This window comes from Aotus nancymaae, unplaced genomic scaffold (assembly GCF_030222135.1).
Source record: "Aotus nancymaae isolate 86718 unplaced genomic scaffold, 86718_ANA_hifiasm-v0.15.2.pri h1tg000016l, whole genome shotgun sequence".
Lineage (NCBI taxonomy): Eukaryota > Metazoa > Chordata > Mammalia > Primates > Aotidae > Aotus > Aotus nancymaae.
Genome location: NW_026988428.1, coordinates 75,178,653 through 75,206,283, shown reverse-complemented (window position 1 = coordinate 75,206,283; position 27,631 = coordinate 75,178,653). Strand labels below are relative to the sequence as shown.

Genomic DNA, 27,631 nt, shown 5'->3' with positions numbered 1-27,631 from the left:
CCTGATAAGTCTTCTCGATCTGGAATGACCTCTTTTTCTCTAATCTCCGCTTGTCCACATTCTAAGCATTCATCCAAGCCCAGCTAAAAGCCAGCCCTCCATGTAGCGTTCCCTGACATCCCTCCTCTGACCTCCTGCAGTACTTAACAGGAGCTCTTCTAAGACACGTGTCACGTGCTTCACTTTTATAGTTAACTGTGCTCATCTCCTTCATGATAAAGACTGTGTCTTGTACCTCTCTGAGGCTGCCCCCACCCCCTCAAGAATGCAGAAGAGTGCCTTATACACAGGTGTCCAAATGCATAAATCCTAGGGCACCTGAACAAATCACATCTGAATGGTAAGAATTTAGCTTTGTTTTGTGATCCACATTCATGAACACTATTTCCATCTATACCCTCCAGCTATAGCACTCATCAGTGTGACATTCAGCAGCACCTTCATTTCTTTTTGTGCTGTGCTCATTTAAAAAGCTTTAAGGAACTAAGTTGTCTCATCTAACAGCTGCTTTATAGAGATTTAAAGGCCTTTTATGGCTGTTCAGTAATGACTGAACTTTTACATTGTACATAGGAATCACCCAATGAATTTCACCTCCAATAAATAGAATCAATTTTACAAGGATCTGAAGAGTCCAGAAAGACATCAGAAGAGTTGGGGTACACACAGGGTTATCCTAAAAGAAACAATGGTGCCTAAAACTCTTGTGTTTTCTTGGGAGGGTTACAGAATCAAGACTGTCAGTTGATTCTGGAAGGAACTTTAGAGACCATACAGTCCTACCTTCTTTGGAGAAAAGTAATGTCTTTTAGCGAAATGAGTTAAATTTGGATTTGGTTAGTTAAAATATACACTGGTTGGGAGGCTGAGGCAGGTGGATCACGAGGTCAAGAGATCGAGACCATCCTGGTCAACATGGTGAAACCCCGTCTCTACTAAAAATACAAAAAAATTAGCTGGGAACGGTGGCGCGTGCCTGTAATCCCAGCTACTCAGGAGGCTGAGGCAGGAGAATTGCCTGAACCCAGGAGGCGGAGGTTGCAGTGAGCCGAGATCGCGCCATTGCACTCCAGCCTGGGTATCAAGAGCGAAACTCCGTCTCAAAAAAAAAAAATATATATATATATACACACACACACACACACACTGGGAGATTTAAAAATTTTTGAATATGCCATTACAGCATTAATAATGTTTTCAGACGCTGTCATACTGAAGGAGTTATTGCATTCCCCCAAAAAATCTAGGTCCCAGGTTATTTTACATGAATATTCTGACTTCCCAGAGCCATCAAGAAAAACACATATTGCCCATTTCCATGTGCCCCCTGAGAGCGGGCATCCAGACACCCAGACTCATCAGCTGGTGGGTACAGTATTCCACTGAGCTTCCTAACTGACACATCCATCATCAAACACTGATGTTGTGGAATGAGATGAAAAAAAAAATACTAGTATAGGCTGGGTGCAGTGGCTCATGCCTGTAATCCCAGCAATTTGGGAGGCCGACGCAGGAAGATCACTTGAGGTCAGGAGTTCAAAACCAGCCTGGCCAACACGATGAAACCCCATCTCTACTAAAAATAAAAAAAAAAATTAGGCGTGGTGGTGCGCACCTGAAATCCCAGTTACTCGGGAGGCTGAGGCATGAGAATCACTTGAACTTAGGAGGCAGAGGTTGCAGTAAGCCAAGATTGCATCACTGTACTCCAGCCTGAGTGACAGGGTGAGACTCTGTCTCAAAAAAAAAAAAAAAAAGTAGTATAATTTTAAGAGACTAATATTTTGAAATTTACAAACCTACTAAACTAGGGAAAAATAGCTCCTCAAGTCTAAACCATGTTTCTTTCTTGACTCATGGGCTTATGGTAGATTCCCAAAAAGTGGTGAAGGCAGTGTCACCTGGGAGGCAGACATGAGAGGGCTTGAGAAGAAAGCCAGGCCCACGAGGGCAGCACTACGGACAGCAGCCAAGGGGCAGCAGGGTTGTCCTGCACACCTTGGTCACTGGGCCCCATCTGACCTTGGCAAAGGCCTTTGCCTCTCTGTGACTCAGTTTTCTTTGTGGCTTCCCCTATACAAATGACCCTTCCACATAAGATGAATACTGTAGTTATAAGCTACCTCAAAGAGCAGTCCTGAGAATATATAAACAAGCAAAAGGTATCTGCAAAATGTCAAGCACTGCTGTACCCACCACGCAAGAGACAAGAGGGTATATAGACAAGAAGGGTATTGCCTGGAAAGCACAAGATAGGTCATTTACAGAATTCGCAGCAATACACTGACCTCATCCTACTTCTCCAATTATCTGGGGAAATTCACATGTTTTGCCTAAGCTCTTTGCTTCTTTATCTACTATTCTTTTTTCCCCAGATTTTTTTTTTCATTTTCTGATTAAAACAATCTAATGTAAAGCAGAGCAATCAATAATATTAACCCCCATGTATCCATCACCCAGACATATAACCACCTGCTAGTGCTGGCTAGCCTTGTTTTATGTAGACCCCACTCACACCCCACCTCCTAACTCTGATCATTTTGAATTGAATCTCAAATGTATATCATTTCATTTTTCATAGTTTTTAAAACATATGTCATATTTATTTGCCATTCTATTTTCTTGATTCAACATCCCCGACGTAAATTATTTATAACAATGAAATTGAGGCGATACTGGTGGTGCACTTGGGGCCAGAGAAAAATCTAGCAACAAATAATTTAAATAAAAAAGGACAGTACCTCAAGGCAGAGGTAAAGTAGGTTTGCAGGAGTGCCTGCTGTTACGTTGCCATGCGCATGGCAGCACCTATTATGAGCATCCTAGGAAATTCACAATGTGTAGATATTTTCCCCACTGGTTTCCATTGATTTCTTCCCTTAGGTAAGCAAATTTGGGCATCTTATCATAAATGAAAGAGAATCTGGGAGTGGTTTCCTCTGTCCAAATGGCCCAGCAACACCTGCCTCCAATACCATAATCCTGTTTTCTTCTCCTACACCCTCCCCCAAGGTGAAGGCTGCATGAAGTTACTGCTTACAGGATGGAATTAACAGGCCTGAATCTGAGACAAAGCTTCTTTATGCTGTGTCTGGTCATTAATTAGCTGCTGGAAACTTCAGGACAGGGCCATTAGCATGCTCATAAACCTTTTATTTTAAATGTTTTCGCTTAGCCTTGATTCTGATGTGCCTCTCCTTGTAAGCTGGACGTAGGACATTTGTTTCTTAACATTTCAGAGGCTCATTAACTACTCCATCCCAGCGGCTCATTAACCAAGCCATTAGGGATTTCGCCTCATCCAGGCAGAAGCCTCCACTTGCCCTCACAGAGCCTTGGAGGGCGCTTACTGGGAATGGTGCGAGGCTGGCTGCAAGGATCACAGGGGAGAGTGGGGCTTTGTCAGGTCTCCACTATGCTGGAGCAGCGACAGGAGAGCTCACTCACCTGCTATTCTCCCAATGGGCATGGCGTGCTCTTCAGGCGGAGAGACAGAGACCATGATGTGGTTCATGTAAGCCAGGTCTTCCCGATGGGAGAGGTTGATAGGCTTCCCTTCCCTATGCAGCCCGTCCTCGGAGAGCCTGGACTGTTTGAAATCCACGGAGTGCCGGGGGTTCAGGATCAGAGGGTGCATGATGGGGCTAGGCATCAGCTGGATCACGCGTGTGTTCTCCTGCCGGGGGCTGGATGGCTTTGGGTGGGACTCGGAGGACGCTGGGCAGTGATTATTCTCCATAGGAGACACTGACAGAGGGTAGGACTCCTGGTGGTTGTTCTCCTGGTGCAGCCTGGGTCCCTGCGCCCTCTCAGCTGGGGAGAGGCGGCGGATCATGTTGTCCAGTGGGGACCGGAGGGGCCGCTGCTCGGGGTCAGGAGAAGGCCGGTGATTTGTGGTGATGGGTGACCTGGAACGGTGCAACAGTTCAATGGTGGGAGGGTTGTGGTGCACATTCTCCACGGATGGCCTGGGGGTCCTCTGGACACAGTTATCTGTGGAGCAGAGGGAAAGACAATCACAGACCCCAGTGAATTGGCAGGACAGGAACCTCCCTGTGGCTCTACAGGCGGTAAGTGGAGGAGCGTGTAGGTGTATGTAAAGAATCTTTCTCCCCAGAATTCAGTGTCTTTTTCACTGCTTAACAAACAATTTAAAGTGAGCATATTGAAACTATTCTTGTATTGCCAGACAACCTAAGGATGTTTACAAGCATTCTGTAATCACCTACCCATGGCCTATAAGCACAAGCAAAACCTCCATTCCCCCTCTTTTGGTCATCATTAGACTCTTTATGTAGCTTTCAGAGGTAGAAGGGTTCTTAGGGGTTTCTCTCTAGCTGCTTTTATTGACTTACATTTTCATAACTAAAATTTTCATATTCTCTACCTCCAGGAGTTATTTGTATTAGTGAAAATGTTAATAATATTAGTAATAATTATTAGTAATAACTGTATCTTAGATACTAGATTTCACTGTTTAAAACTTACAGCACCCTTGGCTTAATGTGGTGGCTCCCGCCTGTAATCCTAGTTACTCGGGAGGCTGAGGCATGAGAATCACTTGAACCTGGGAGGTGGAGGTTGCAGTGAGCCAAGATCAAGCACTGCACTCCAGCCTGGGTGACAGAGCAAAACTTTGTCTCAAAAAAAGAGAAAAAAAAAAGCCCAACCTTATAGCCCTCCTGAGCAGGAGATACCACTATTACCCCTCTTTTACAGATGATCAAACTGAGGCATACAGAAGTTAAGCAGCTTACCCAAGGTCACACAGCCAGTTAGGGGATTAGAATCAGACACCAGTCAGATTCTAGAACCTGTGTACTCATGACAACACCTATCACTGCAACACAGAAACTACGAAACAAGGTCACAAGAAAACCTGCTCTAAGCATGCACAGCGGCCCCAATTTACAGAATGACAATCTTATTGAACTTGAAAGAACTTTTGGGAGCACTTTGCTCCTGAGTGCATAGACCCTACAAGTGCTCAGAGACAGGCAGAAGTAAGGAAGAAGCAGGATGGATGGACACCTCTAACAATATCCCTAACCCATCCCACTTGAACTTGTAAGCTGGTGATATGTGAGCAAGGACAACATCAGAAGTGGACACAGCTCAGCAGCAGCAGTAGCTCCGAGGGCTGGGTCAGGGAATGGACCAGCACCCACATGGCTCCAGAAGCCCCTGCTAAGGTACAGAAGGACAGAAATCTGCCCATAAGAGTGGAGATTTCTACACAGCTCCACACCCAACTCAACGAACTCTCTCTGGCCACATCTGTTCCCAGGGCAGTCTCACCAAAAGGATGTGCATGCTTGCTGGTCCTTGTTCTGGTCAAAGAATTGTCCACAATTCTAAGAAAAGCAAGCCAAACATATCACCTTTGTCCCTTAAGATAATATATACATACATATATATATACACATACACACACACACACACACACACACACATATATGTATATGAATGAAGAACACATAAAGGAAATTCAGGAATGTTACAGGGTCAGTAAACAGAGACAGACATGGTGGTTTTAAGTTATACAGGGTTAAGAAGAAAATGGGGACTTTTTTCTTTTTTGAAAGTTCTATTAGATCTCATCTATCATATGAAACATTGAACAAAAATACCGTTCATAATATTAAAAGATCATCTCCTTGAAGGCAGAGGGCTTATTTTGTGACTGCTGTATAACCCACTGCCATACATTCAAAAGTACTTAATCACTGGAATAGCTATCAACAGGAGGCTGATTTCATAAATTATGTCTCTAAACAATGGAGTACTATGGAACTGTAAAAAGGAATGGGGAGCATCTCAATATTTTGCTAAGGACTAGCACCCAGAATCTATGGTTAGATGAGAAAAGATAGGTGAAGTATTTATGATCTGCCACCACTTATCTAAACAAGGAGAGGGGGAGTTCCAGTTTCAATAACAGCAGAGTGGCTTGTACCAAAGTAACCTTCCTATGGATAGAAATGAAAGAAACTGTATTAAATATATAGAAAAAAAAAACTATTTGAAGGTACCAAAGGCAGACAAAAACTGAAGGGGATTTCACTCTTGAAAGAAGGGACCTGCAGAGAGTGAGGTCCGTATTTAAACAGCTTTCCCCTGATTCTGTTGATCTCCTAACTGTCCTATGCTGCATGCTCCTCTCCAGCCTGTACAGCACAGGGCAGTTAGAAAATAAACAGAAAGTTGCTTGAGACGTCAGAAGATAGTAGCTACCAGAATGGCAGAAAATTGAAGAAACAAATCCCATACAGTGGGAGCCTCAGAGATGAGAGTGATTAAATTGGCGTGTAAAAGTTTCCTCAAATTCTTGTCTGACTACTGAATAGCCCAAGTGATGGGGAGACCCTCTGGAGTTCAGTGAAAAGCAACAGTTGTATAATCAAAAGATAGAAGTAGAAATCTCAGCTATTGGCTACTGCAGTGGAGACAGGGTTCATAATTTGCATCTTATCAAGTTTGAAGGCTCTGTAAACACTTCAGGCTGTTTGTTACCCCAGAATGGCCATAGCTTAGAAGCAAAAAAACCCAGGACAAGAGGATCTAGCTATGGGCAAAAGGCAAAACAGAAACAGATTGGACCTAATGAAACGTAAGACCACATCTCTACAAATTCAAAGTGGCCAGTAATTTGACTGCCTGCTAGAACAAAAGTCAATACTCTTCAGAGGAACAGAACACAATCCAGTGTCTCAACAATGCAGGCTCAGCATCCAGTCACAACTTTCCAGATGTGAGAAGAAACACAAACAGGTAACTCACAATAAGGAGGAAAGGCCGTCAACAGAAACAGAACTTGAGATAACGCTGGAATTAGCTGTTGGAAAATTTTGTTTGTTTTTGCTATTATAAATAAGTTCAAGCCCTAAAAGAAAATGATGGTTGTAATAAATGATGACACATAGAGCCTGTCAAAAGAGAAATGGAATTAAAAAAAAAAAAGAACAAAGAGTCTATAACTGAAAAGTGTAATATCTGAAAGACTGGACTAGATAGACTTAATAGCAGATGGGAGACGAGAGAAGAAAGGGTTAGAAAATTTGAAGACAGATCAGTAAAAATGAAATCCTAACAAAACAAATCCTCCTGTGGAACAATACCATATGGTCTAATACACATGTAATTGGTGTCTAAGAAGGAGAATGTAGAAAAAAACAGGGTAAAATAAATTAGGAAATAATGGCTAGATGGTCCCCAAATTTGGTAACAACAACAACATCAACAGCAGTAAATTCGAAGATCCAAGAATCTCAAGTAAGATATGTAAAATAAAAACCATACCCAGGTACACCAGAGTCAAAGCTACTGAAAACCAAAAAGAGGAAATCTTGAAAGCAACCAGAGGGAAAAAAGATACTATGTACAGGGGGAGAGTATACTAATATACTATATATGCACAGTATGATATATAGTATATACTAATATAGCATATATTTATATATACTACATATAAGTATATGCTAATATATATTATATATACTAATATATATATAATATTGTATATACTAATATATATATAATATTGTATATACTAATATACTAATTATGGCTGACCTCTTTTAAAAAAACCTGAAGAGAGGAACTGCTCAAAAACACACACAAGAAGGATACAAATGGGAACCTATAGACTGAAAAAGACTTAATCATTTGCAATGTATAGATGTTGTTTGGATTCCGATGAAACGGCAAAAGTGAACACTCGTAGATTATATGATGATACTGAGGAACTACTAGTTTTCAAGTGATATGATGGTTCTGTGATTATGATTTTATAGTCTTTTTTTGAGGCCTATGTGGATACTATTTACAAGGGAAATTATATATGTGAGATTTGCTATAAAATAATCTGGGATGGTGAAGGAGAGAGGAGGTAGACCACAGAGGAAAGCAAGACTGGCCTTGAGCTGATCATCAAAACTGGTGATTGGGTACATGGTGGTTCATTATACAATTCTTTTTACTTTTGTATAGGTTTGATATTTCTTGTCATAAAAAGTTTTTTAAGTGCTTAATCAACCTTGCAAGGATACAGGTTGGAATGACAAGCACTAACGTCCTCACTTTAACCCAAATGCTTATAAATGCTTACAGGGCACCAACTAAAATGATCTGTAATCTTTTGGGGACAAGGCAAACTTTCCTTTTATAGCTAATACGGATCTCAATTCTGCTGGCCATAGAAACATATTTATCTTTTGTCTACGGTTCACTTTTCATTTGTCACAGAATATGATCACTGTCAACAACTATTCAAGATAGTTCCAGTTTGAACTTTCCTATATTTTCTTCTACATGCCATTTACAGAATGTCTCTCTTTACTGAAAAGCTTATTAAGGTTTAAAAATACTTAAGGATGATGAGGACTATGTATTGAAAAATCCCATTTCCTGAATCCATTTCCCGTCTTATAAATTTCAAAACGGTCATAGGCGTTGGCCAGTAATCTGGTTACCTGCAGGCTTTCTTTGATGTCCTGGGCTTCAAGGCTCAGTGTGTGGGTGTGCACTCAGGGCAGGCCTTAGGAAGTCTGGGAGGACCAGGAGAGGAAGAACTTTCATGCCAAGGGTAAAGGAGGAACTGATGTAATGTCCTGGAGAGATTTCACTCTCTGTTCCTGCCCAGACCTTGGGAACAATGCCGGAGGGTGATAGTGCTTTGGATCATCCAACTCAGATTTTACTTTGGACTCAGGATCCAGGCAGGAACAGGACTTGGAGTAGCTTGATTTATTTATTTCTCTGCAGATATCACTCAAAGAGGAAGTACTTGATGAAGCTGATAACATTAACAGTAGAGAACTGGATCCGAGGGTATTTAATTCCAGGCTCCTGGTGGTCTGGGCACAACCACTGTCAAGGCTGAGAAGCTTGCAATGAGACCTTCCAAGCTTTGTTTGAGTCTGCAAAGTGGTGCCCATGTACAGAGTGGGCTATGACGTTCCCAGCCTGCTGCCTGACGCCTCTGTTATTATAAGTTGGCAACAGGGCATGGAAACTTACGAGACCAGAGCCGGCAGGCAGAGAAGCTCCGGACACAGGAAATGCACTAAGCGGACAGTGGGTGCATTAAATCCCCCAGATGTAGGAGTCTTCTGTCTAAAACAAGAAGATTTTTTTGGTCTGGCCTTGATGTCTGGGTTTGTTCTTGGTGAGCTGCCCAGCTAGAAAACTGGGAAATTATCCACATTGCCCTCCTTCTGAAGGTCTTGATATGGAAGGGAAATATACAAGGAAGAGGGAGGGAAAGCCACACATAATTAATCCGTGAGGGCACAGAAGGAAGGGAGGAAGAAAGACAGGACTGGTAGGAACTGTCATTCTGGTTGGAAGTGTTTTCTGATCCCAAACCTTTTTCCCTGTTGACCTCTGTTAGACACAAATAATCCTTTCTCACTGCCGAATAACCTAACATAAATCAGGACTTTAAATGTGGTAGTTTTCTTTACAAAAAGGTCTGATTTCTTATCCCTTTCATATTAGTTATTAGAAAAGTTTCTCTACTTAAAATTCATAAAAACTTGACCCAATTTAATCATGCTATAACTAATGAATAACTAGTAAACCTAAACAAGCAAAAAAAAAAAAAAAACCCAAAACAAACAAACAAAAACAAAAAAACTGCCTTTGGTGAAAGTTTTGGCTGGTAAGTTTCCAGGGTGGAGCAAAGGCTAAGATCGTTTGTATCTCACACACCAGGATCACATTTCCACCATTGTGCTTTCCCTAAGCCCACGGATGCTGGTCAGAGAAGAAGGTTGTCAGGGAGACACAAATCAACAGCCCCAGCAGGTAATGCTCACTCTCAAGCCTCTGTCCACTGGGATTCACTTTCTCCCTATCCCAGTCATTCTGTAAAAAAATTGTGGGAAGTATGAATGTTACACAGAGCTAGACAAAGTCAAAGGCTCAAGATCTTGAGCTGGAATTCAAACTATATTTCATAAACCACTCCAGGTCTCTTACTCCTATTATAGGTTAAACGTCTCTCCCCCAAAATTCCTAAGTTGAAGTCCTAACCCCTAGTACCCTCAGGATGTCACCTTATTTAGAAAGAGGATCCTTGCAAATGTAATTAGTTAAGATGAGGTCATTTTAACCATCTACTATGACCTGGATACTTTATAAAGTATACTTTGGACTTAGAGACATATGAAGAATGCAGGTGAAGATGAAGGCAGAGCCCTCCAAGGCAAGGAATGTCAAAGCCTGCCAGCAAACGACCAGAAACTAGGAGAGAGGCATGGAACAGATCCTCCCTCACAGCTCTCAGAAGGAAGCAACTCTGGCACATGCTGATCTTGGACTTCTAGCCTCCAGAATTGTGAGATGATGAATATCTGCTGTTTAAGCCACCTAGTTTGGGGTACTTTGTTACAGCGGCCCTAGCTAACTAATACATCCCCGACTCCTGTTACCTGAGGTTCAACCCTTGCTTGGTTTGGAGCCTTTCCACTGACTGTGTGCCTGGCATGTCAGCCTCTTCATCCCCCCAGTATGCCAACATAACTGAACTCCCTTGGAGGGCCTGAGAAGAAAAATGTCCTATTTTGGGGTGGATGATTCACATATGTTTGAGGTTATCAACAATAAGCTCCATGTAAGCGCCTAGAATTTTATACGCATTTGATGAAAGGAGCTAAACAAAACAAAATGCGTAACTTGTAGTACTCTGAGGCTTAATCTTCCTGACTGCAGGCCTGGGCAGGGCTGCTTCCAACAGGCCACCTTTCCAGGTGATCGGTACGGAGAGTACGTACGCATCTGCCGACACAGGAGGCCTCACCATCTGGGCTCTTCACAGGCCGTAGCGGGGAGTCTCCTTAGTCTCCATAAAGCAGCATAAAAGAAGTTAATTAAGAAATCAAGGGATTGGATTTCCAATAAGCCAATTTGCTCTGTTTGGGTAAACCTCTCAATCATGTGTAAGGCCTGGGGTCACAGGAGGCACAGAGGTAAGGCAGAGAGGCCCTGGAGTGGGGAAAAGAGCAAAATGGCCCCTTAACTGAGGGCTTCCTTCTCGGGGGGTGAAATAAAACTGCCCCGGCCCCTTATCTCAAAGGGATCAGATGGCATTTCTCTAGGGGTAAAGGAAGTCTCTTGGAGACCTCCTGTCTTGTGACAGTCATTCATGCATATTAGGGATCTCTTGCCCCTAAAACTTCTGGCTTAAGACGGCAAACTAGCCCTAGGGTTAAAAGCAGCCTCAGTTGGAGGACGCTGGTGGAAGCAGGGAGGGTGAGGGGTCTCTCCTGAAATAGGCCAAGGACCCAGACTGATGCAAAGAGGGTCTCCGCACAAGCCAGTCCCTACACTCTGTCACAAAACACATGCTGCAGCAGGGGCAAGGGTCAGAAGGTAAAAGGTCATGCTGCCCTAGGCCCTGAAATATAGGAGGCAAAGCAGGAAGAAAGGTCTTGGAGAGGAAAGCAGGGCTTGCAGAAGACCGGAATGAGGTCGGGTCAAGGGAAAAGGTGTTAAGTGCTACTCGGAGTCCCCGCTGCCAGGGAGAACAGGACGTCAAGATCTTGACCTGTTCTGCTTCTGGTGGGACCTGTCATTACCTGCTGCCAGATTCAAGAATCCCAGAATAGAAAGGGGTGCAAGAGGTTAACCCTGTAGCTCTTAGAGGAGGAGAAAGCCAGAAGGGCAATACAAAGGTTCCAAAGGGGTCACGGAGGACCCAGTGCTCGCCAGGTACTGTAAGGTAACATAAAATACAAGCAGTGTTCACTTCCAAACAGGCGGTATTCTAAAAGTAATGAAGACTGGCACTTTAAATGTATTTTGCCACAGAAATCAGTGCAGTTGGCACCCAATTAATCCACGAAAGTGTTCTCGGTAACAGCAAGGGAGGCAACAGCCCTTCCCTATGTATAAGGTGCACAAACCTGATGTTTGCACAAAGTGTGTGCAGTTGCGACAGTGAGAATGGTTAAGAAAAGTGGAAGGAAAAGCCAACCACTGCACAACATTGTGAACAGACTCACTACTATTGAAGTACACTTAAAAATGGTTAAACTGGTAAATGTTATCTCTAGTTTATCCCAATTAAAAATTCACACAAAAAGATGGGGGGAGACAACCAAATAATAGTCAGAAATACTGAATCGTGAGGAGTAACATTTACTGAGTGCTCGGCTATGCGAGGGGCATTTTCCACATTAACTAATTTCTTTCTTACGTCAACTCTTTGAGGTAGATGCTGTCCTTTTCCTTCTTTTACAGGTGGAGACATGAGACACAAAGGCAGTTGCCTGAAGTCACGCAGCCGGTAAACTGGGGAGCTGGGATTGAACCCCAGGTAGTTGGGATCTAGAGTGCATGCATCTACGTGCCGGCATGCTCTCTGGCTCCGTTATGTATTACACAGCTAATATGTGTAACAAAGATGTCAAACCCCAGCCCACGGCCTCCTTGACCCTGCCGTCATCAATACGATGCCAGCAAGACTAGAGAATTGAGTGCTTTTACAACAACCAGTGACGGGATGTGACTTGAGCAGCTAAAGACTGCATCTACCTGGTGCCTACTTAGCAGCTGTAGTGAGGAGCCAGTTTTCAAGGCGTGACCTGCACCGAGGGGCTGGCTTCTCAGGGGTGGCTGACAGCCAGTGCTTCTGCTCTCAGAAGCCAGTGCCTGGTTCGGAACCCACCGTTCTCACAGGCTGGGAGATTTCCATGATGCTAAGCCCGTCCATCCCGAGGGAGTCAATCATCCACAAGGGTGAATTCAGTCCAACTCAGCACGAGTTTTTAATATCATGAACTAGACATACTTTGGAGTCTCAAAAGTCATCTTTGACATTTTTTGGTATAAATTTGGCAGTAACGTAAGCAGGACCTGCCACACACTGTACCCCAGTCAGGTGACCTGAAAACTGCTTTGGCCTCCTCATCTCCACCACTTCCACTTGTCTTTCAATCATTCGCTCTATTTTCAGGGAGCCTGCACCACAAACATTTATAAACATGTATTTTGGTCTCCTCACTCTGCGCAGTGGAAGGAGCGCAGGCACAGGCATCAACCCCACCTGGGTTTAAATCTCAGCATTGCTACTTGATTTTGGGGCACGTTACTTTATTGCTCTTAACCTTTATTTCTTCATCTATTAAGTGGAGATAATAATATCACCTTTATAGGGCAGTGCGGTGAGGAGTAAATGATTCAAACATATAAAACCTTAGAACAAGGCCGGCACACAAGAAGAACCCAATAAATGTTAGCTCTTTTTTTGTTATTAAGAAGCAGATTCATATACCTCATCTTCTTTAATTATCTCATTAAAATTGTATATAACTTCCTGCCACCAAAGCAGTCTTTGGGCACTTGGGTTTGGTGGTGGGGTGGGAGGGGTATGATTTCCCTCAATAAAGCAATCATATAAATAAAATTCTGTGGGCCTTCACAGAACACATGCCACCCTCTCCATCTTTCACAAAGAAAGACTTCTCTCCATTATCGAGCCATTCCCATGTGCTAGCTGTAAGAAAAACTGAGATCAATTGTACTTGGATGCTTTAAATTTCTCCTCACCACTTGCAATTTCCGTGTTTACCTTGTGATAAAGAGCTATCCCAGAGCAGAACTGCCACCTTAAAACTGCATCCACTGCTACAGAAATGATCTCAGCCCTGCATGTATGAATATCTGCAAATTAAAGTGATTAAGAATCGCTGCTCCATAATCTCGCTGATGGGGCAGAGGAAAGGATGGGACTGAAGAGCTGAAATTATTAGTGGGTCCTCTGAGGGGGTGATGGGATGAGAATGTTTGAGAAATCCAGATCTTGCTCTTCCTCCCTACAGACTACACATCCGATCCCATGGGGCGATTCTGCGGAGCAGGTCCCGTTCAGAGACTTTAGTCTGGAAGGGAAGCTTATTTTATGTTGCCATCGAGCTTTCAGGGGGCCAATATTCAAGTAGTTCCAACACCAGAGGACAAATGACAATTAAATATACATATGGGGACAAAACTGAAAATAAAATAACCTAAGGCGTGAAAAGAAGTTATCATTACAACTGCTCGTGACAAAATAAATTTATAGTCATTTGCTGGTCTGTATTTCTAAAGATGCTCTGCCTCCTGGTTTCTGTGAAAGAAGTAATATCATTGTTTATTTTACCTTTTCTCTACAAAACTACCTACCTGCATTCTAATTCATATTACACAGACAAAATGAGTCATAACAGTCAAAGAAAAAGAATGTCCTTAAACTGAGCTTCTTATGATGAAATAAGTGAAGGATGCTACGTTGACACTCTCAGAGGGGCAACGTTATCTGAAGTTCTTAATAAGGTGAGACAAATGAGGAGAGAAGAGTTTTCCTCCTGCCTCTGAGCAACACCAGTCAGGACACTGCTATGATTTTCTGGATTTTAGACGCTCAAGACCCTGAGGGAAGGGAGTATGTCTTATCTTCATATCACCCAGGAAGACTCAGATTCCTTAGACGTAATGTGGGGATTTGAGAGCTCTAAGAGACTGCAGAAACCATTTAGTCTAACCCCTCCTTATAACTGGGGAGACAGAGCCAGAGAAATGAGAAACTTAGCCCTTTGGATCTGTTCTGGCAGAATGAAGGGTTAGGACCTGGTTTTCTGGCTTGCAGATCCCATCCTTTAAAACATTTTACACACACCACACACACACACACACACACACACACACGCACACACCCAGTTTGTTTGTTGAGGATAGTTCTGGTTCTGGTTTTGCCTGTAGTCCTGGCTTAGTTATTGATGGAGCCCTGTGTCACTGTCATAAGTGTGTTGGTATGGATGAAAAATTATAAGGTTAAACTAATTATATAAAATCACCCTCCCTTCCCATAACTAACAAGTAAGGAAAAAGAAAATGCTGGCTTTTCTAGCGGTAGGTGGAATCTGAGGACTGCTTTGCTCAAGGCATGATATGATTTCAGAATGGAGTACATTATAAAGACAACGAATGTTCACATATAGAGGGTTTGAATGAGCATGACCATCCTCCTCTACTGTCAGGGCATGGAGGCGAACCTCTGAGCTAACACCAACTTCCTAGCTTCTGGCACTACCGTGTGGCTACTAAGGACGGCATGATTTCAATGTAAGAAAGTCATAGAGGATACATGTGGGGAACTCGTGCTAGATTGAGCAAGACACATTTGTACTGTGATATAAATGCCCATTGTGAAATTATGAATGTCTGAACTGGTTAAGTTTGTGGCCATGATGAGGTGAAATCACACAGGGGTTGAATGAAGCCTTGTGTTTGCACTTGACCGTGCATGCTTCACTGTGCCAGGCTGCTTAACAGCTGAGTTGGGCCTTGTTCTCTTTCCATTCTGTCATTCCTGCCCACCTATCTATCTACTTACCTACCCACCTACCTACCTACTCACCCACCCACCCACCTACCTACCTACCCACCACCGACCTATTTACCTATGCCAAGTTGATAGCAACATGTATCATCTTGGGTTAACATACTTTTATATGAAACTGTATTCCCAGTTATGTAAAATAAATCACTGGGGAAGTAATATTTGATATGTATAATTTCATTTGACAGATCTTTTCAGAACCAGATCTTTCTGTATGTTAACATATGCCCACATCAATGATCTGTTATCCTTCATACTTAAATGTAACAGTATTGATTCTGGAAACAATTTATGTTGAGCTGGATTTTTTTCTTTTCAGTGGAGAAGAAGGGAGAGAGGAAGTAGCTGGAGGTAGGAAACCTGTGCTGAGCCACGCACCTCTCTACTTGGTCTCTTTGTCATCAAGGGCACCATACAGCTGAAAGGCAGGACACGGAGAGGGCCACCTCTTCATAGCACCTCTGTGCCTCGGATAGCTCTTCTCACTGGATACCACCTGATAAAGACCTACACTTCTCTCCTTGTTGTGTGCACCTGTTCATCGGAGCACACGTGCCCTGTCTGAATAGACAAAGAAGGGGGACACACGCTCTCAGACCCAGCTTCCTGGCCATCCGCTTAAGGAATGGTCTCTGAAAATGTAGTACTTTTAAGAGCTGGGTCTGAAGCAGAGCTAACTGGTCCACAGGGCAATGACACCCTTGACCTCGGCCTCATTAGCTCCATTCCTTTACCTACCGAGCTCACCACACCGACATGATGATACTTCAGAGAAAGCTCATTACAGCATATGCGGTGGCACATCTGTATTTACTTGGTTTGAGAGCAGCTCTCAGAGTAAGCTTGTTCTATTGCTGGGCTCCTGCAAATGAGAACAACACACCTACTTCTGAGTCAAATCAGGCCGAGGGGAAAAGAGGAAGGATCTGTGAGAAGGAGAGACCACAAGCCTCCATCATACTCCGGAATAAAATGGGGCTAGAAATTCCAAATGAGATTTCTAAAAACAAAATAATGAGAAAAAGAAAGAATGAGAGAGAGAGAGAGAGAAAACCCATCACACACCCTTTGTATCTGAAAGGCAGGCTAGGTAGTATATTTCTTGCCTTAATGTCAAGCTTCAGTAAACCCACCTCCTCTTCTCTGGAGTGGCTGGTGGCTATTATGCAAGCCGGAAATGCACATGGCAGGAAGAGCAAAGGAATGAAAAACCGAATTGGGGGAGGAGGGCAGCTGCTAAATTTAGCAAGGGTAGAGTGAGGGGAGGAAAGGATGAGAGGAAGGCAGGGAGCGTGCACGAAATGCTGTTCGTTCTCCATCACGGAAGCCGGGGGCCCTGCTGTGAAATGCTTGGCACAAGGAAGTGATGTCAGTCGCCTGGAGTCAGGCTCTCTTTCATGAAGTGTTAATTAGGAAAACAAGAAACTTCTCATTTTTTTGGTTTGCCAACAACAAAACAGAAATGTGAGACCTGCCCTTGGGGATGATCAATCAATTTAAGGAAATGCCCCAAGGGACCAGGGTTCGAGGTCCCTAGTAATCTAGACCTAAGGAAAAGTACACGTGAAGAAGTGGGTGCACCTTCAGACGTCTGTTGTCTGACCGATCTGAGCAGGAGGATGTGGGTATCATGACCCTCAGAGGCACGATCCATCACTGGGTGCTCAAGCTGTTCAGCTGTTTAATGCAATGGTGCTCGACTAAGGTTTTTATACTCTATTTCTGTGCCCCAGCACCTATTCTGGAACTAGGTCCAGGGCCTAAATTAAATTCTGGTCTTTTGCTTTCTACCAGTGATTAAGAGGAACAACCGGGACACTTGAAATAAACACCGACACTGAGTACACGCTAACCAGCCTCCTTTGGTGCATGATGCAGAAAGCCCTGAGCCAACACTGAGTTCACAGACTTGGGGATTTTTTATTTCCTTGCTCCCGCTTTTATTACCCCTTGCTAAAAAAAAAATCTTCAATTACTTCCCATTTCTTTCCTCCATATTCCAGAAATCAAAGTTCTCCACACTCTGGTTCCAAGCTAAGCTCCTTGGACTAGCTCTGCACAAAATGCTGATCACTGTGAAAGCAAGGGTGATGGCTCAGAGGGGTTTATTTATTTTATTCTCTCTATGTGGAGTATGTCTGAAATTTGTTGTAATAAAAGAGTGGGGGAAGAGAAGACGAGCTCTATAATCCAAGTCATCTAATTGCTCTCTATTCTAAAGCCTTACCCACCCTTATGTCATTTTCTTTGCCTGGAATGTTCTTCACTTCATCCTTGTTTATCAGAATCCTGCTGGATCTCTAAGGCAGGAGTCCCCAGCCCCCAGGTCACTGACTGGTACTGGTCCATGGCCAGTCAGGAACTGGGCTGCACAGCAGGAGGTGAGCGGAGGGCAAGTGAATGAAGCTTCATCTGTATTTACAGCTGCTCGTATTACTGCCTGAGCTCCACCTCCTGTCAGATCAGCAGCAGCATTAGATTCTCATAGAAGCACAAACGCTATCATGAACTGCGCATTCGAGGGATCTAGGTTGTGTCCTCCTTGCGACAATCTCGTGGCTGATGATCTATCACTGTCTCCCATCACCCCCAGATGGGAACATCTAGTTGCAGGAAAACAAGCTCAGGGCTCCCACTGATCCTATATTATGGTGGCTTGTGTAATTATTGCATTATGTATTACAATGTAGTAGTAACAGAAATGAATGTAATGCACTTGAATCATCCTGAAACCATCCCTGCCCCAACTCTGTGGAAAAACTGTCTTCCACAAAACTGGTCCTTGGTGCCAAAAAGGCTGGGGACCATTGCTCTGAGGCCTGCTCCAGAGCTGCTTCCTGTATGAGCTGACCCTGCTCCCTGTACCTGGCTGTCATTGACCCTTCCACCACACCTTCACGGTGCCCGCTATACAGTGACGCTTCTGTGTACAACCATCTCACTGCTTCACTCTGATCGTGAGCTTCAGGGAACCAAGGGTATAACTTACGCACCTGGGCATTTTCCCCAGGGTCTTATATATAGTAAGCACTCAATAATTGTTTGCTGAATGAAAAGTGAACTTACACGAATAAGAACAGCTTATCAAGTTAGCAATTAAACCTCTTAAATTTGTCTAAACCTCAGGCAAGAAAAGAGAAGCCTCTTCCAGTACCTTCTTCGTGGTTCTGATGCAGTATGACCTCTGGCTGTGTGTGTATAGAGTTTCCAGGGTGGAAGAATGGTGAAAAAAGAATCCGAGGTTTCCTCTGCTTCAGAATATGTTGAAGGAGTTCATAGAGCACATCACCTGGAAAGAAGAAGGAAAGGGAAAGTGAGAAATGAAAAGTTTGTTCCCAACAACGATTTAATGAGCAGCAGCTATGTGCCTGGCTCTGTACTAAAGATACGATTAGAGAGCAAAACAGGCCTGCCACCTCCTACCCTCACCAAGCTCACGGGGCACAGGATGCAGCACTTCAAACTCCAAAGGTCCGAGCCATGTGAAGTTTTCAATCAAACCTTTTTGATTATGAAAATCATATACTTTTTTTTTTTTTGAGACAGTCTTGCTCTGTCACCCAGGCTAAAGTGCAATGGCATGATCTTGGCTCACTGCAACCTCCCCCTCCCAGGCTCAAATGATCCTCCCATCTCAGCCCTTCAAGTAGCTGGGACTACACGTGCACACCACTACACCCAGCTAATTTCTGTATTTCCAGTAGAGATGGGGTTTCACCATGTTGCTCAGGTTGGTTTTGAACTCCTGAGTTCAAGTGATCCACCCGCCTAGGCCTTCCAAAGCGCTGGGATTACCGATGTGAGCTACTGTGCCTGGCCCCAGAAATGTCTTAAAAAGGCAGAAAACCAGAAAGAAAACAAAACATTACCTATACTCCCATCACTAAGAGACAGAAGCCCTGTTAACACTATCTATAGTTGTATAGTTAGAATCAGGTTTTTAATAGTTTAGTATCCTCTCTTCCCTCCACATTAGGTTTTGGACACTTTCCCACATTACCGAACTGCTTCAGTAGCTGCCTAACAACGGCTGGGAATTTAAACTATCCCAATTTATTGCTATTATTTTGTGAAGATGTCCTTTTCACATCCATCTTAGCTTGCATTTTGGGTTATTTAAAGAATTATGAAGTCATTAAGTAAGGACATTTTTAAGGTTCCAATGACAGCTCATAGATTCTACATAGAAATCTTCCCTACAGAGAAACATATACCTTTTTAACCAACCTCAATCCTAGGCAAGAGAAGAATAAACATGAAAAAAATTCACAAGTCTGGTTAGAGGTGGTAACTATTAAAGATACTCTATAAGGAACTGGCACGTCTGGGATGCTTCCCTCCTTTAACAATGCACACGAGCATTGCTGCAAGGTTCCACAATCTCTAGAAAATCATCTAGAGATGTCAGGCCATTGCCAGAGCTGGGATGAGCAGGCGGCTGGGAGCTGGGATGAGCAGACGGCTTTCTGTACTGATATATTTGGTATTTGAAGTGTCCACAGAGTAGTTAATTAGAGGAAAAAAACCCAAAAACCCTCAAAATCTGTCATGGTCTTGTCCCACCCCTTTGACTTAGATCCAAGTCAAAAATCAGGTGGGTGCCTCAAAACCCTTTGGGGGTGGGTGATTAATCTTTAAAATACCACAGGCCTCTGACTGTCTCCCTACACCCTTCTACACACACAGATATGCAATCCACAGCAATGACAAACAATGGGTCTTTGTGTCTAATTTTAGCCATTTTTAAACAAGTATTTTAATTACCAACTTAAATTCAAGGCATATTTTGGGCTGGAGATATTGCTGTATTATTTTTTCTTTGAAGCTCAGCATGGACCTGAGAAATGTTCCATACTAATTTTTTTGTCTACCACTCCCACTCCTCTATCACTGACACTAAATAAAGCTCCACGGATACCCTATTCTAAGTGATTCCTGGGGGAATCTTGTGTTTTTGCCTTGACTTTACGTTTCTTCCTCTACCTTTGAAATTTGGTTGCTGTTAGGATGACTTTCTGCCACTACTTAGTATCATGACTAAATAAAGCAAAATACTTCAAACAGCTGCAGACACCATGTCACTTGGGTATTTTATTAAAGGGAGATAGGCAGGAAGATACAGAGGTGTCCTGTACCAGACTTTTGAAACTGCTCTGTATAAGGTAGAAGCATAGCACACATGACTGCATTTGAGAGCAGAGAACGGCTTCGGAATTCATTGAATCCAAACCTAGTAGTCATGGTGATGTCTCAGATGAGGCGGGGATAAGGAGCCTGAAATACAGTCCTATTTTAATGATTCATATTTTAATCTCATACAAAAATAAGTCCCTAATCAACACTTTGTTTCTTTTGGTTTAGTGTAATGACTTCCTGAACTTTTGCTAATTTACATGGCCTCACACTTGCTGGGTTTTATCAAATTTTTTTTTTGGTAGTACGCGGAATAGAAAAATGAAAACATTGAAAAATGTGTTCCTGATGATTACTATTACTAAAAAAAAAAAAAAAAAAAAAGGAAAAGGTCAGTAATTAGTGTATCCATTTTGGAAGGGGAGGCCAGGAAATATAAATTTAGTGTCTGTGAGGGTGTTCGGCTTGGTTCACTTAACCAGGCGGGCTGGTGTGGTGGTGGGAGGTGCTGACTGCCGACACAACCACGGCTGCCTGGGCTGGAGTCCCAGCTCCTGTGCACCAGGTGACCTTCAGCAAGTCCCTGAACTTCTCTGCAAAATGCAAGGAATGCCACCGACCTCCAGCATTTGCTATGAGGGTTAAAGGAAGGAAAGGTCAAGAAGCACCCAGAGTAGGGTTTGGTGCACAAACTGCTCCTGGACCCCTCTTGGTGGCTACTTCTGGGCTTGGAGAAGCTCCCTGGGGGGTGGCTCAAACAAGGGCTGAAGAGCAGGCAGGTGACTTTTCCTTCTGTGTTTTCACGTCTCTACGTACAGAGAGAAACTGAGGCCAGACAGCAGCATAGTGAAGAGGCCATGCTATGGAGTCAGATTGGTGCCTCCTTGGGCATGCCTCTTAGTGTCACTTGGCCTCAGTTTCCTCATCTATCAAATGGCAATGCTGATGGCATCTACCCTGTGGGATCATTGTAAGGATTCAATGAGGTAGTCCATGTAATGGGCTCATCATGGTGTGAGGCAAATAGGAAAAGCTCAGTAAACACTAGTCATTGCTTTTACCACCACCACCATCACCAGGAACACGCCCATCGTTATTATTCCTGATATTATTAAAGCGGCTTAGGACAGGTGTGTAGATCTCTAAGGAGGTCTCACAGGGAGAATAGAGGAGGAATATCTGGGTCACGGCCAACTTTATGTTCCCCTTCCAGAAAGAGTAAAGAAGGTTAACTGAGGCCACTCCCAGTCTTGGGCTGTTCGGATGCCTCATCCTGACCCGGTGGGCTAAGCCTCTGGGGGGCTGATACGTGCTCTGGTGCACACCTCCTAGGCTTCTGCATGGGCTCGCTTCAGCCTCCCATACTGACACTGGCCAAGGGAGCAGGCCCAGAGGAGTTCTCCCGGAGTGTACAGGAGGAAGGACGGGTCAAGCGGACTCAGCCAGTTTCCTACCTAGACCATAAGCCTATTTTGAGACTAATAAGGTATCAGGAGTTATCTTAAATGCCATCCATGAGGTACTATGGGTAGGAGCATGGACCTGAGGTCCCAGGTACTGGACCAGGAAAAAACTTAGTTCTAAGACCCAGAAGTGTGCCTTAGCTGGGTCAGTCCATGCACAGACATGTTTCCTCAGCAACCAGGGGCTCAGTAGGGGGACGCGGCCGGCTCAGCACAAACACATCACCACCATGCGGGTGGGGACCACTTGCTGTGTATGTGCTGTGATCATATGACTGGCAGTGATAGTGTGTCCCAATAATAAGTTGGAATCTTAGACCTAGACAGGATTCTAGAGGTTTCTTAGATGGACTCAAACTTTGCTCACTAAGAGTCTCCCACCTCCCCTTCCCCCAGAAAGAAGTAGCTTTGGCTGGGTACTTCCAGTGATGAGTAGCTGGCAATGACACAAGCAGACCATTTTTGGACGCTCTAGTTGATAGAACGTTTCTCTCCTGGGGTGAAATCTGGCTCCCCTGCAATCCCTGTACCTTGGTTCTTGGAGTAACACAGAATATGTGTCTTCTCTATAGCAGATTTCTAAGTAAATGAAGATGGCCCGCCATCTTCTTCTGTGCCCAGTGTCCCTTCGTTCCTCAACACCCAGCCTGCTCTCTTGGTGTATGTTTCAAATTTTCATATATGTAGGCAATCACATCTAAAAGGTGTTATTAACGCAAGAATCTGGCTAGGTGCTGTGCTTCACACCTGTAATCCCAGCACTTTGGGAGGCAGAGGTAGGAGGATCACTTGAGCCCAGGAGTTGGAGACTAGCTGGGCGATATAGTGAAATCTCCATCTCTACAAAAAATACAAAAACTAGCGGGGCATGGTGGTGAGTGCCTGTTGTCCCAGCTACTCGGGAGGTTGAGGTGGGAGGACTGCTTGAGCCAAGGAGGTCGAGGCTGCAGTGAGCTGTGCAGCACTGCACTCCAGCCTGCGTGACACAGTGAGACCCTGTCTCAAACAAACAACCCCAAAAGAGTCTCTGGAATAAAGAAGCTATTTAAAAATGAGTTATAGTTATTTGCCTACTGAAAATAAAGAGCATGTTCCACAGCACTGTGTATCTAACTTAGCTAATGGCTGAAATTTAAAGGACGTTTTTCAAAAAATTCTTAGCCCATTTGATTTTTAATAAATCTTCCCTGTCTTCCCGGAAAAGAAACACAGTGACTAGTACTAACTAGTGCTTCTATTGCACTATTCAGTGGAACTGAGCCCTACTGGTTAAGGAACCAGAATTTTTACTGGTTCCTCCATCTACCTTCTTGCATACATACACAGTTCATGTAAACACATGCATGTGCAGAGGAAGATTTGCCATGAAGCGAGGGAGCTTCAGGGCCCTTCACATGCGCACGTCCCTGGGAGGAGTTCTAGAAATATTCATATTGCCCAAATTGTAAGCCTCGGGCGCATAAAATCTAGATATAATCCTGGGTGTATGCACACGCACATACACACATGCACACACACTAAAACAAAACACACAATTTTATATTGGTGATCTTTACATGAAAAGCCAGGCATGTTCTTTGAGAATCCTAAATTCCACTATTTTATTGCAATGTGTTTCAAATGGACAGGAGAGAGTGAGTGAACAATACTGCTGTGACTTGGCTCATCAATCTTACCAGTGTCTGAGGACCAAGAACATCCAACATGCTCTTGAGGGGGGTTACATTTATTTAAGTAACTGAATGTTAGAGAAAAGAACTTGGGCTCTGGAGCAAGGGAGTCCCAAGTCTGAATCTTGGTTGCTCTGTTTGTCAGCTGTATGCCCTTGAGGAAATTATTTTTCCTCTGAGCCATAGTTCAGGGCTTAGTTCCGCATTCTTGTGTGTAAAATGAGAACTGTGCCACGGACTTGGAAGGGCTGTTATGAGGATTAAATGAGATGATATGTATAAAGCACCAGCCCCATGTCTGCCATAATACACGCTTAATGGATGGTCTCTCTTGCAATTGTCATAAGCGTGAACAGATGTGTCTCACAAAATCTGGCAAAAAATGTTTTCTTTGTTTCAGTACTTTTGTATTTAAAGCACAGGCATACGTTTTACAAAGTCACATTCATATGGATGGAATGTTTTTCCCCAGTTGACATCATTTTATATAGATATTTCTAGTTTACAGTTAGCTCTTACACTCCCCATTTGCGGTCGTATTGCCAGCTTTTTTCATTGGGTTTCTTCCCTTTAGCTTTTAAGCAGTTTCAAGTTTTTTCTTGTCCACACGCACGCCCCTTGTCCCCATCCTCCCTGTTAGGTACGGCTCCTGTTTCTATCCTCCCATCACAGCCAAACTTCCCGGGGGAGCTGTCCAACACCATTCTCCACTTCCTCACCTTCCATTCTGGTTCCCACTCCCACCCTTCTCCCATCTGCTTTTGCTCAGGTCATCTCCCTATTGTCAAATCCAAATGGCAATGGTTGGTACTCAGGAAATTGCCTGACTTCTCAGCAACATCCTCACCAGCAATCTCTACTTCCTTTTTTTTTCAAATCAGTCTCCGTAGAGACTGTCAAAAATTGCCAGTGCCGACTGTATTACAAGTCGTCACGGCAGGGTATTGGGAAAAGTTTTCAATTTGCAATAATCACACCTAGGATAAACCTCATTGGCTACGATACTACCACTGCGCAAAGCTACTTCCCTTCTCTTAGAATACTCCATGGCTTCAGAGGTTTCCACCCGTCCTGATTTTCCTCCTACCTCTCTGCTCTTTCTCCTGCTCCAGTCCTTCAGTAGGAAGGTTCCTCAGGGCTCTCACCCACCCTTCTTCTTGGGCAACCTCATCTACTCCCATGGCTTCAGTCGGCCCATCTATGCTAAATCTACTCCAGTCAGGCACTTCTTTGAACTCCAGAACCACTTTCCATTATCTCCTAAGTACTTCCTCCTGGAGGTCATACAGGCACCACACATTGAATGTGCCTAACACAAACATCTTTACAAACCACATGGCCTTCCTTAGGTCAGTAAATGCTCAGATGATCAGACCAGAAACCTGGGAGTAATCTTTAAGTCCTCTCTTCCTCTATCTAACATGAAATTGGTCACACCAAGACCTGAAGACTCTGCCTCTTATCTGTGTCTTGAAACACCTCCTCTCTCAGTGGGCCTCACTTTAGTTAATGTCACAATCATTGCTCCTCGTCTACAGCCCAACAGATGCCCCACCTCCACTTTTCACCTCCACACCTTGCCATGACCATCCTCTGCTTAAAACAAATGGCTTCTACTTGTCTTCCAACAAACATTTAAAATCCTGAACATGACCTGCAAAGCCCTGCGTCATCTACTGAAGAAATAATAAGTGAGTGAATGAATGAATGGCTGTGAGGCTACTGTGTATCCCATGATATTTACCTTCCCCAAGTTTGTTTAGCTAGTCCCACACTGGGGGTGGTTGGGCAATTTCCAGTTTTTACTACTATAAATAGAATTGTTAAGGGATTTTTTTTTTTTTTGCCCACTCTTGGATGATTTCCTTAGGCTATCTGCTTAGGAACAGAATTATCAGTGAAAGGGTATGATTAGTTCTAAAGTTCTTATTATACACTCCTTGTTCTCAGAAGGCTGGGACCAATGTTTAGTGTCATCTGCAATGCTACCTGGAGCCTCTCCCGGGGTGGGGGGTTGCAACTTTTAACTTCTCAAGTTTAGTAGGTTTAAAGTAGAACCCTAACATTGTTAAAATCTGCATTTTTCAGGTGATGATTTGTTATGTACATATCCTTACACGTAGATTATCTAAATGACACATTCTTAAATTTGCAAACAGCTCTCTCTTCTCTTTCATTTTTATTCAGACACTTCAGTTTCCTTCTGGCCATTTTTTTTTTTTCAGTAAGAGTATGCCTGGTGTGGGAGGGGTACTTTTTAGATGTGTCAAAACGTTCTCTCTATTGGGTCCTTTCCGCCTTTGATGGGTTCAGGATGAAGCCTTAGGGTTCCATCCCTTAAGTTACATAATAAATTCAACAGTGAAAACACCAGTGCATAACATGCCCATTTCTGTAATGGGACTGCTGGGTTTTCTAACTCTCCTCGGTCCTAGTTTCTAAGCATTCCATTCAATGCATTTTTGCAGGCCGATTGAATTAACCTTTTAATTTACTATGGAGTGCCTGCTGTGATCACAACAATAAATTAGTCTTTTACTTAGGAACAAATATTTGAAATTTAGTTTATTATTTATGTCTTATACACAAAGAGCTCGAGAAAAAAGCAGGTTATGGGAAAAATTGAATATTATATTTAAGAATAAAACTGTTAGTAAGACAATTATCTTTAGTTGGATACAGAATATAAGGTAAGATAAATAACGAGCTCTTGAGAAAACAGAACTTTGTGAAATAACTATGTGTTTTAAGGAAGCAGCGTGCAGTTGGTTTTCCTTATGTCACCATCACATCAACTCGCCTGATCAATGTTTAGCGTCATCTGCAAGGCTACCTAGGTCTCTCCAACTTCTAACTTCTCAAGTATAGTACATTTAAAGTAGAATGCTAACATTGCTAAAACTTGCATTTTTCAAGTGTATGACAGCAGGGAGGGTGACCACCTCCATTTCACAAACAAGACAAGAGAAGAGCTGAGAAATAAAATGACTTTCCCATAAGTGACCCATCTAAGCATTTTTCTGGTGTGTGATACACATTTTTTGCTTGCTCAAAGATGCGGTAAACAAAGAGCCAACTCTGGTGTCTTCAGACAAGGGTCATGCCTGCTACAACTCCCACTTTCAGGGCTGCAAGCTCCCTTCTGTGACCTATCGCCATGGATTCTCTGACTTAAAACAGCCAGTTGACACAGCCCTTCAATCTAGCAAACCTACCATTGCTTAATAGAAATTAATAGGCCAACTGATTCAAGAAATACTATGTAAAGACCAGTATTTTCGGTTTAACTTTGAAAGAGAATTTTACTATATTTGAAAAATATAAGCAAAGCATATTTCCAAAGACAAAGGTTCTGGTGGGTTGGAAAGAGAGAAACAATTTGCAAAATCACACTCTAGTATATATGAAAAGACTGCAGATTTTAGTCTACTAAAATCCTCAATATATTTAGCAAATCCCCAATACATTTTTGCTGAATTGAAGGAACTCTGAACATATGTTTCTTTCCCTTTTTTAGCATTGACAGCAAGTGAGTGTAACATGAATTAAATTGATAATAACTCGTGGGTTTCCTTGTTCATATAAAATAATGGGTACCTAAATCCATTCCACCTGAATGTCACGCAGTGGATAACCCTAAGTCAGGGTAAATATAAATGCCAACCTGTCTGTTCCTTCCTGTCAATGTGTTTTCTCAGAGTCTCAGAGTAGTCAGGTAATCAAAGACCTCACTGAATTTAAACCACTTCAGAACCAGTTAGTGTGATAACTATCTAGTACCCCGAGGTCTATGTAAAATTATTCTGTCCAGGTGAAGTTTTATAAAATTGGGATCCCTCCCATTTATTCTTCAGCTTTACAAATGTTATAAATTTGTCATCTGTTATATCCTCCAACTGGGAGACTATTCCAAAGAAAATATCCCATTTGTCTTCAACCTTGAAATCTTCTGGTTAGAGACCATATAGTTATTTAAAGTACAT

The 27,631-nt window shown here is 43.2% G+C and overlaps 1 protein-coding gene and 1 non-coding gene across 9 annotated transcripts in view; both read right to left on the bottom strand.

The window, feature by feature from the left end:
- ETV6 (ETS variant transcription factor 6) overlaps positions 1–27,631 on the bottom strand; it is a 251,308-nt gene that overhangs the window by 21,127 nt on the left and 202,550 nt on the right. For all 8 annotated transcript variants that reach the window (XM_064377672.1, XM_012434274.3, XM_012434276.3 and 5 more), the window contains 2 exons: positions 18,537–18,671; positions 3,448–3,993 (listed from right to left, as the gene is read on the bottom strand). In XM_064377672.1, the coding sequence (XP_064233742.1) occupies positions 3,448–3,993; positions 18,537–18,671 (681 nt within the window). The remainder of the gene's footprint in view (positions 1–3,447; positions 3,994–18,536; positions 18,672–27,631) is intronic.
- LOC135275575 (U4 spliceosomal RNA) lies at positions 24,530–24,670 on the bottom strand. Its single transcript, XR_010343188.1, has one exon. It is a non-coding gene; the product is annotated as a U4 spliceosomal RNA (small nuclear RNA).